The 11,590-nt window shown below is 34.0% G+C and overlaps 1 protein-coding gene across 5 annotated transcripts in view; it reads right to left on the bottom strand.

The window, feature by feature from the left end:
- Positions 1-11,590, bottom strand: part of CNOT2 (CCR4-NOT transcription complex, subunit 2) — a 110,613-nt gene that overhangs the window by 8,588 nt on the left and 90,435 nt on the right. For all 5 annotated transcript variants that reach the window (XM_011929320.1, XM_011929317.1, XM_011929319.1 and 2 more), the window contains 7 exons: positions 9,827-9,951; positions 8,777-8,897; positions 8,519-8,675; positions 5,196-5,257; positions 5,057-5,106; positions 3,182-3,282; positions 1,094-1,238 (listed from right to left, as the gene is read on the bottom strand). In XM_011929320.1, coding sequence (XP_011784710.1) covers positions 1,094-1,238; positions 3,182-3,282; positions 5,057-5,106; positions 5,196-5,257; positions 8,519-8,675; positions 8,777-8,897; positions 9,827-9,951 — 761 coding nt within the window. The remainder of the gene's footprint in view (positions 1-1,093; positions 1,239-3,181; positions 3,283-5,056; positions 5,107-5,195; positions 5,258-8,518; positions 8,676-8,776; positions 8,898-9,826; positions 9,952-11,590) is intronic.

Below are 11,590 nucleotides of genomic sequence, written 5' to 3'. Positions count from 1 at the left end.
TTCACTATGTTAGCCAGGATGGTCTTCATCTCCTGACCTCGTGATCCACCCACCTTGGCCTCCCAAAGTGCTGGGATTACAGGTGTGAGCCACCGCGCCCAGCCTTTTTTTGAGTTTTACATGAACTCTTGGGATGTAAAAATTTTTGCGATAAATATCTCTGGTAAGCATTTTACATTGTCTTCTTAAAATGTTTTACCTTTTCTTATAATAATTTTAATAAAGGAGATTCAAAACTACAAACAAACAAAAAAAAAACAAATCGACAATTAAAAAATGGTCCAAAGAACTGTCAGAAACATTTTTCTTCTGTTTAAATTTATTTAAAACAAACAAATTTAACTCTTTAATTTATAATCCTAAGAATCATTGATGGAAAATGTATCAGAAAAATCATGGAGTTGTGAAATCAGATAATGTGGGTTATATTCTCTGCTAGGCAGACTAAATAAACACAAGGTACTAAATAAACACAAATATGAAACATGAATTGACACTGATGAAAATTTTGCACATGGGACAGTTAGAAAGGTGTTTAAGTGAGGAAAAGTTGCAAAACCAAAATAAAATAATCAACATTTCTCCATAGCTGATTTCTCCCCAATATTGAGCAAAATAGTCACAGAAATAGTCATGGTTAACTTTAAGCCTTTAATTTTCTTTCTTAAAATTACTCGCAAATAAACATTCAGATGTATTTCCTGCAATTAGTCCAAGTGTAAAAAGCCTTTTTATATACTGCTTTTACAAAAATCTCATCCTTGCTTAAAGTTACAAAAATATAAAAATATATGACTGGGGTTGCAAGAGAGTATCTTTATTTTACAATGCAGTAGACACAAAAAATATTTCGAATGTTACCAAGGCTTGTGCAAAATTACAAAATCTCTTACCAAATTCAATAATGTAACTATCAGTGAACTGTTTTGGGACACTCTTCTAAGAGTGTCAAGCCAAGGAGATGGAAAGAAAGAGTTGGCAAATATGTGGCACATTATTGGAATTGGATGTATTGGTACTTACAAACGGATAAAAGAGGATGCTTCTTTTTTCAAGTTTAGATTTATACATTTGCACATGGAAAAAAATATACCTTAGCTACTTTCCTCCAGTTAAGACAGTCAAAGAAGTAATATGTTCCCCTCTCATAGGTATTGGTTTTCATTGTTGGCTCCATGCCTGGTGCCCTGGTAATCCATACTCGTTCTTCTTTGTGGTATCTCCAATCACGGTTAAAACTTCAATTTTTAAAAGAAAAGATAATTAACTTTTTCCTGTGGCTTACATCAAACATGTTCTACATTTTGTAAAGCTTTCCTCAGGGGAAAAAAAAAATTACACATAAAATAAATAAATATGAATGCTTGCTACTCATTTATTATGTTATTAAATACAACCCTACTGAAATATAGAAAAATTATTTCTTAATTTGTCCAGAAGGCACACTAATTAATATACACACCTTTATTTAACTAAAGAAACTTTTTATACAAACAAGGGTTTTAAAAGTTTTATAAGCAATGTGATAAAAACATAGGCAGACCAAATAGATACAATGTACAAAAACTTCACTCCTTTCTTGCTCTTCTTAACACTCAAAAGAAATTGAGGTATCTCCAACTATTCGCATTATTTGATAAGAAACTAAATACAAAGTATATCTGAATTAACTATGTAAATTCCACATAATTATTTAAGTAACTTGAAAATAGAGTATTTTGAAAAATTATACTGAATATATTTAATTCAAATTTCAGATTCTAAATTCTCAAAAACTAAGAGAAAATCCATTACAATTCATACAAGAGTCAATGAGAATTTACACTACTTGTAAACTCAGGAAGTAGCATCCAGAGGAGGTAATGTCCCACAAAATAAACCTCCATGTAAAGAAATGCTTTCCTACCAACAAAATGAGGTAGTTTTTAAGACATAAATATGAAAACAGAACTGCCAGTGATAGATGAATGAGTGCCTGAATGTATTTATTTACTTATGAACAATGAAAAGGAACAGGTAATAATCTCTATTCTCACAAAAATGAAAGAAAAACATAAAGGAAAAATCCTCTCAGTTGTGAAATGAAACAATTCATTATCAACATAGTGAATTTTATACTTTACACTATTTGATCGAAAGCCATTTACAGAAATGTTACTAGAAATGCTATGAAATACTTAAATTTGAGAAAAGTTCTCCCAATCATAAGGTCACAAATAATTACTAATAATTTACAGTAAACATAATAGAATTGTCTATTGATAACAAAATGTGTTACCAACTATACGTATGAGTAATGACAGAAAATTTATTTTTAGAGCATCAAGTAAATACAGAACTGCTCAGGGAAAAAGTTATCAATGAACCAATTTCTTTACATTAATATTTGTTTACATTGGCCAATAGGCTGCTGATAATGAAAATGTGTACTTTATTTAATCAGCACTTCAAAACATACAACAAATATGCAGTGCCTTGCTTATAAGTAATAATGTTTATGAAATGATGAAATTCAGTATCTAATTATTTATACATATGGTTCCACAAGCAGTAAAAATTATAGTCTTGAATCATATCGTATAACTCACATGTTTACAAAAATTAGATTCACCAAACCCATGAGTTATGTCAATTCTGTGTTCTTACAAATCTGGCATTTATCAATTACTTTTAGAGACAGGGTCTTGCACCATCAGCCACACTAGAGAGAGTGCAATGGCACAATCACAGCTCACTGAAACCTCAAACTCCTGGGCTCAAGCAATCCTCCTGCTGTAGCCTCCCAAGTAGCTAGGATTATACAGATGTGTGCCACCACACCTAGCTAATATTTTTATTTTTTGTAGAGATGTGGTCTTGCTATGTTGCCTAGGCTGTCCCTAACTTCTGGCCTCAAGTGATCTGTCCACTTCAGCCTCCCAAAGTGCTGGGATTACAAGTGTGAGCCACTGCACCTAGTTTCGGCATTAAGTTTGAAATTCTTTTTATGTGTACAGATTATGAAGCCATGGTAAGATATGGTTTTAATCTAAATTAAATTCACTTTAATGAATGTAAAAATAAATTTCTTGATGGAGAAATAGTCCCATTTAAAGATAGCCATCATCACTTAAAGAAAGACGTTTTCAGCATAGTCAAGATCCACTATAATACAAAAGTGATTAAAATACTTTGAACATACAGCTCCACTGCAGCTAAAAGTTGTAATACGTCTCCTCCATTCATGTAATAGAGATAGAAGAGAAGGTCTTCACCATATCGGCCAAGTTTTATCGCAGCCAGCTGAAAAAGAAAAATAACTTATTCTGAAATATAAAACAAATCTGCAAATCCTAACATACAGTTGCTACTACTAAAGTAAAAATGGAGAGATAAACAAAAACTCCCCACTTTGTAGTGGATAACTGTTATTACATGATTACACAGATAGGTAGTTATGACTCTAAAAGGCAATTTCCTCATTTAAATGACTCAAGTCATTTAAACAATTATTTCTGATACATCTATTTGATATGCTGATTGGAAGAAAAGCTCAATAAAAACTTCCAAGCAAGATCCACTACAAGGATTTAATAACCAATGGGGAAATGATGCTAACAATAGCATTGTGCTCAGAGATCTAGGACTTGTATTCAAGTCCTGGTTTTATTATTCATTAATATGACTGTGTCCTAGTTATTTAACATCTCTTAGCTTTACTTGTCAAATGTGGACAATGACAACTATGAGGGTTACTGAGAAAGTAAATAAAATGAGTGAAGGTATATGAAAGCACCTTGTAGAGTACCAAATATATAGAAGGCTTATAAAAAATGTTAACTGAATCTATATCTGACAGTGATTCACAAGTCAGTTGTATGCTTCCAGCAAATCACAGATGATAAATACAAAAACCATAAAGAAATGGCTTTTTAGTTTGTTTAAATAGATGCCTGGAAGATAACTGCTTTACATTTCTCTCCACAAGGTAGAAACATAACTGCCTACCAAGAAATTTTCACATTTAAATAAACCTTAAAAGTGTACCAAAACAACATTTTTATCTTGTTATTTGATCCTATATCTAAATACTTATTTGGCTATTACAGACTATCTGAATGTAATTTTTCTCTCCATTCATGCTATCCCTATTCAGGCAGCAGCCCCCATGTGACAAATTCTCCTAAATTAGTATTTCTCGAATTGGCAATAAGAAAAGGTTCTGGAACACTTAGGTAACTGGAGCGAAAGAGCTCTATAGTGGGGGTGAGAGCAAATCAAACAATCCACAAATAGAAAATAGGAGACCTCTCGATCTCATACTTCTTGCCTTCCATCTATTGAAGTATTAAAAGACATTGAGAAAGGTAACCCTTTTACTTGCCTGGCCACAACATCAACATCCACTTGACCACAGAACTGTAAGGCACCCTCAGAATGCTGTCATATATATACACATACACATACATATTTATACACAAATATATAACTGTATTATTTTTTCAATAAATTGTTGTTTCCCAAGGCTAAAATTTAGATATCATTGTGAATTTTTTTGGTAGTAGAAACACTCAGTTCTAAAGCAAAAAGTGTCACCATTTTCTTAGATTGAAAAAAGAGAGATTAAGCTGTAATCTGTTGTTATTACTTTAGAATTAGAATTTTAGGTGATTTAAAAAAATGGAAATGAAAAAATACAGAGAAAAGTCAAGGTCATAAATAGTTTTTAAAGATACAGACCATCTCATTAAAAACACTGTATCTGTAATACTTGTAAAGAAAATCTTTTTACTGCTAAGATCATAAAATAAGATTATCAGAAGGAAATTTATCAAATGTTCCAATCTAGTTTATTCCCATCAACTGTGGTTATGGTTGTAACCTGTTGTTAAATATAAGAATTTTTATTTTTTACCAGTCCTAACATTTACCATTTAACACGTTAACATGGACATATGAAAGCATATCCCTGAGACCATTACTAATTATTTCAAAAATAGTATGCTGCCTGAACTGAAAAACACGTGAAAAATAGATAAATTCATGCTGACTGAGTAGAATAATAAACTACACTCACCTTATCCCTAATGTGAATGTTCGTTAAGTACTCAGATGGAACATGGAAGTCTGGATAATAAAATGAAAAAAGCCTTATTAACTGATTCTCAGTTGTAAATTTCTTTTTAAAAGGCCTAAACACAAATAGATTCTCCTACCTATGTCTTGAGGTCGACAAGGTGAAGATGCCCAGGGTGATGCAAATTTGGGGTAGAGATTTCTGAATAAGGAGGAAAAGAAAACATTTTGAAATCCAAAGCAGAAAAACAGATTTCTAATTTTATTTCAGGAAAAACAAAGACTCCAAATGTAAAATGACCATCTTTACTTCTAATTCCCTTACTTGGGTTTACTGACTTATACAGAAGCAAACGAAGAATGCATGTGTGTGTGTGTATGGGGGGAGGTATATGTGTGTGTATAAAATATGATAAGACTCCTTCCCTCAGTATTCTTGCAACACAGTATAAATAACACAACATATCACAATATACAAAACATATGATTAAAAATTTTCTACTTTTACTTGACTTCAACTCAAGATGCTTTAAATTCTTCAATACCATGCTCCCAATTTAAATTACTTTCCCACTTAAATATTTATGTGGCAAGAAGAAAAATGAGTAACTACTTGTAAAAGTTTAAATTCATCAAATATGTACTGAGTGCCTATTATATGCCTGGCACTGTTCCAAGAGCTTATGACACGTCAGTGAATAAAACAAGATCACTGACAACATGAAACTCACTTTCTGGTTGAGGAATGGTGGATTGGAGGGAGGCAGACAAAAATCAATTAACAGAATAAAATAAACAATGGCCCATGTTAGAGGGAACTGGGAGGGGAGATTGGACACATAATTATTAAATAGGGTGGTCAATTAGGTTTCATTAAGGTGGTCAGATCTGAAGATTTGAAGGCTATGAGGGAGATAATCTTAATTATCTGGCAGAAGACTCTTCTAGTCTGAGGGAACTGCTAAAGAAACTAAGGCAGGGACATGACTGACATGTCTGAGATACAAGGTGGCTAGTGAAGCTGGAATACAGTGAACAAAGGGAAAAGCTGTTGAGGTGGGGTTAGGGGACAAACAATAATCATGTAAGACCTTGTAGGCCTGTAAAGATTTGGGGTTTCTGGTCAGGTGCAGTGGCTCACACCTGTAATTCCAACACTTTGGAAGGCCAAGGTGGGCAGATCACTTGAAGTGAGGAGTTTGAGACCAGCCTAGCCAACATGGTGAAACCCTGTCTCTACTAAAAATATAAAAATTAACTGGGCATGGTGGCACATGCCTGTAATCCCAGCTACTCAGGAGGCTGAGGCAGGAGAATCGCTTGGACCTGGGAGGCAGAGGTTGTAGTGAGCCAAGACAGAACCACTGCACTCCAGCCTGGGCAACGAGAGCAAGACCCTGTCTCAAAAAAAAAAAAAAAAAAAAAGATTTGGGGTTTTTAATCATAATGAAACCACAAACTTTTACTGGGTGTTGAGCAGAGGAGTAATTTATTTAAAAAGAACTCTCTTGGCTGTTATATGAAGAGATTGTATGAGAAGAGGGATAAGGACAATCAGGGACCCCCAGGGACTGGCCAATGGAGTATTCAGGCAAGAGAGAATGATTCAAACAAGGGTGGTAGCAGTTAAAAAGTAGTGAACTTTGGTCAGATTCTGTATATATTTTGGGAAAAGCCTGATTATGGGGTATAAAAGAAAGAGGAGTTAAGAATAATGTCAAGCTTCTGGAAGTACAGAGTTACCACTGAGATTGGAAAGGCTGTAGACAGAGTAAGTTGGGGGGTGATAATTCAAGAAATATTTAATTGGCAATTGAATGTAGAAATCTCACACTCAGAAGTATGGAATGGAAACATATGTTTGGGATTCCTTAATATATATGGTATTTAAAACAATAAGACTAGAAAAGACCATCAAGGATATAAATGCAGAGAAGAGGAATGACACAAAGAGGTCAAGAAGAAAAGGAGGAGGTACCTGCAAAGGAAACTGAAAAAGACCAACCAGTGAGGATGAGGTAAAAAATGGTGCTCTCAAATTCAAGGACAAGAATGTGTATCAAGGAGCAAGAGTTCCTCCAAGTGATCACTGAATTTAATAACATAGAGGTCATTTGGTGACCCGAATAAAAGCAGCTTTAGTGAAGTGGCAGGGACAAAATCCTGACTGAAATGGGCTTACCAGAGAATGGAGAAGACCAAGTTGGAGGAATGGAGATGATTCTTTGAAAAGTTTTGCTTCAAAGAGAAATAAAGAAATGGGAAAGTAACTTACAGAGGAGATTGGATCAAAGGAAGATTTTAAGATGAGAGAAGTAACAACGTATTTCTATGTTGATGAAAATGACCCAACAAAGTGTGAAAATCTGTTGTTAAGTAGAACGCGTGGGTCAACTGCAGTAATAGGGTGGAAGACAAGAATAACGTAGATGTAGATGGCTGTAGGTAGTCAGATTTGGTGGCTAGATTGTGCTAAATGTGCTCTTCTAATTGCTTCCATCTTTCTTAGTACAGTAAAAGTAAAAAGCAAGGTCATCATTTGATAGTAAGAACAAGGAGAAAAGGTATTAGGGGCGTGCAGAAGTGTATGTAATTGTATAAGAGAGCAAAAGAGTAAATAGACTAAGCATGCAAGGTATAATTATCCCTGGTAGAATTAAGAGCCTACTTCTGAGGTTCCTGGGTACGAAAATAAAGGAAGCCCAGGCAGTGATATCATGTGTTTTTCTCTAGCAGGGCTCAGTAGCACAGGTCAGGAATGAAACAGGCAGAAACAACCAGTACTGTAGCTTTGGCCATGCAAGTATAACAACATGAGAAAATGGCAAAGTAGTCATGGGATATGTAAATGAGCAATTATGACTGACCACAGAATTTCATGGGTAAGAAGGGAGTTGATCGCAGAGGAAGAGAGACAGGGATATGGAAGAACAGTTAAAACACAGAAGAATCAATAGATTGAAGGCCCCAGTGGAGTGAAATGATTACAGGAATTACAGTACCAGAAGAAGATAAATAGAAAATAGAAAGTGGAAGTCAGAAAGCATGTGAGTACAGATTTTAAAATTGAGAGACTGCAGTTACTAACAATGACTAGGTCAAACGGATAACTAAACGAGTGGCTGAAGTATACTACAGGACAAAAATTCCTGGAGGAAAGAAATTCAAGGAGCTGAGATTTCAGGATTGTGGAAGGTGTGTGTATATATATACACACACACACACACACACTTGCACACGCACGCACACACACACGCACACACACAGACATATAAAATGCCAAATTATAAAAGGAATACTGCAGAGTGCCAGTGATCTAAGAGCTAATATGAAAGGGAATGACCCAGAGAAAAAACAGATTACAATGAGTAGCAGTAGGTGAGATAATTTGATGACATGATATTAAAAACTGGAAGTCTGAAGAGGTATTATGTATAGACATGGAAAAACAGAAAAAACTTACTCAGGAGAGTTCAGATTGAGGCCTAATGTTGTTAAGTCACTTCCTAATGCAAGATGTACCATTCCTGGGTCTGTCTCTGCTGCCCTGATAAATGTTAACAGGCCAATCATTCCAAATTGGTCCGTCACCATCCCTTGAGGAATGTTAGTAACCCGACCTGGGTAGAAAAAACACAGTTGCTTTTATTTTCAAGGAAAAGTTAAAAAAAAAAAAAAAAAGCATTCTATAATATCTTTGACATAGATTCTAGAGTCCCACCATCAGGTAACACCTGGATCCCTTTTTTCTGCTGGTTATTATTTTGTGTTGTTGAACTTTTATCTCCAGGGAATTTGGGTCCATCTGTACTTGAAGTTGTCTTGCCAGATGTATTCAAATTCTAGCATGAAAAAAATTAAATGTGACATTAAAATTTGTTAAGTATACAAATTAAAGTTCACATATTAATACCTTGCTATTTATTCTTTATTATATTTAAATTGGTAGTAAATTATTACCTGTTTTTCAAGTTCTATAGAAAATTGTTTCCATCATTGTTCCATGGTATACAAATAAATCCTATATCATCCACATTTGAGTATTTAAAGAAAAAGAAATCAAGGGAAAATATTCTTATTTATCTCAGATCTTCAGTCACAGAAAAAAAAAATCTATCTCTTTCTCAGGTCTTTATGCTTTGGGATACACTTGAAGTTACACTCCTCAATGCTTTCATGTAAAAGAGAAACTAAATACAGTACATTACCTAAAATCACCAAAGCTACTTTGAAGATAAGTTAGAACATACAAGCTTTAAAACTGTGTACTTATTCTAATTCTTACCAATCTTCTTTATCAATTATTTTAATAATATATAAACTCCCATCACACACACAGAAAAGCTATTTTCAGTGAAATGTGGAAGAAATAAACATATTTGTTAAGTCAGAAAGAAGAAGCTGAGTTGGCTGAATCAACACAGGTATAAAAATGTGTATAAATTCTTCAAGGAGAAAACTTACTCAAGAAAAACACAGCTCCTTAGAAGGCTATATTATCAAACTTCATGGGATCCAGCTGACAGGGACTACAATAAAAGTCTAAATTAACTCTGAGAAGTTCAACAGAAATTTGCAAACCTATATGAAATAGGAAAAAAATAGGCTATCTTCTAAGTTATAAAGCTTTTCCACATTCTTCAGAAGTTAGATTATTACAGAAATCAAGATAAAACAGTTTTGTAATAGTATTTAGTAAGTAACTGTTAATATAAGAGAAATCTGAAGGGAAAAACTACATCACTCACTCACATAGTTCTCAGTTACTTACAGATTTACTGTCATCATTACTTGATGTTGGATCTTTATAACTGGAGCCTGGTAATGCTGGAAAATCTTCATTGTGTATTGAGAAGTCCTGGGATTGTTCATTTGCTGGTTTTGTTACCATTCCAACTATGTAATGAAAATAATCCGGAGAATTGCAATTGATACTTATGATACAGATTATAAAGTTAACTTTCCTCATGATAATACACCAAAAGGTTTCTTTTTTTTAATGCTATGAAAGCTTACTTCAAAAAATTAGTATCCAGGGTAACAATAAAGAACTAAATTTTCATTTACTGATTAATAACTCAACATACAAAATAATACAAGGGAAATCAACAGTAATCTTGTACATCTACTGTCATGCGTAGGTGCTTAAAAATTTAATTTGATATTGGATTAATTATTAACAATTTTGGTTTAAAAGCTTGTTTTATTTAAATATTTGACTAGATATAAATACCAGTTAACTGTCAAATACAAATGAACAAAATAAAATTTAAAAGAATATGTCAGTATTCTACTTGAAAGCGACTTACAGAGTGAGCAAATTGCAATCAATTATAAAACAACTCCATATTATTTCAGATTTTCTTGGACTCCATGTTATAGATGTAAAACATGCAAGAACTGGGAAATAATCCTCCCACTATACTTGGCATTAGTCAGGCCCTTATTGGAGAACAATATCCAGTTTGGGGCTCCACAATTCAAGAACGATATGGAGAAACTAGAGATGGTCCAAGGAGAGCAACGGGAATGATTAAAGGGATGAAAAAATGGACCTATGAGGAAAGGTTAAAAACATTAGAGTCTGAACTGAGAATCAAGTAGCTAGGTACTCAACTTCCAGGGCAGATCATTTTTTTTTTTTAATTTTGGGGAGACTAATTTGGAAACTTTAGAATATAAACAATACATTTTTCCCTTCTTCATATACTGTTATTTGTATTCATATCTGAATGGCACAGAAATCCTTCTTGGTTGAAAACGTGATCAAATATTAATTCTATCTTAAAATAATAGATGAACTGATTCTTTTAAATTCACCATTCTGTTACTGGCCTCTATCAGGTTTTCCCAAAAGAAAAAAACTATGTGATAAAAACAGTATAGCCACATTGCTGTCACAGAATTTTCATGCCCAAATTGTTACATTGTTATTGCATATGTTTCCCCTCCTTTATTTCTGCTTATCCCTGATTAGCCAAATCTCTTATCTATTAGAGACAGTGAAAAAGGGTGATGAAGGATATTAATGGAGACCAACAGTCTGCATAAGCTATACATGACCCATGAGCAATGGTTTTCAACAGGGGGCAAATTTTTTTCCCCAGGTGACATCTGCCAATGTCTGAAAACATTTGTGTCTGTCACAATAGAGGCTGTGGGGGTTGGAAACAGAGAGTGCTACTGGCATCTTGTAGGCCAAGGCCAGGAATGTTGCTTAGCATTCTATATAAACACCACAGCCCCCCCACATCTCCTCTCTACAAAGAATTACCTGGCCCAAATGTCAACGGTGTGGAGGTTGAGAAACCTTGGCTCAGAAAAACATCTTCAATGTATAGTCAGTCATTATTAATCACCAGGAATATATTTTTTTGAAAAAATGTGTGATCAATTAAGGAGAGAAAAGGCAGACCACAAAAATAAATCACCTAAGGTAAACTAAGGCAGGGATAACAGAAGAAAGTAACTTCTGAATACCAATGAGGACTTCCTCTTGGGTTTTTGTACAAAGTTTTCCCATTTAACTTTGCTA

This window comes from Colobus angolensis, unplaced genomic scaffold (genome assembly GCF_000951035.1).
Source record: "Colobus angolensis palliatus isolate OR3802 unplaced genomic scaffold, Cang.pa_1.0 Scaffold80, whole genome shotgun sequence".
Lineage (NCBI taxonomy): Eukaryota > Metazoa > Chordata > Mammalia > Primates > Cercopithecidae > Colobus > Colobus angolensis.
The sequence above is the reverse complement of the archived record's forward strand: the minus strand, read 5'-3'. Positions and strand labels throughout refer to the sequence as shown.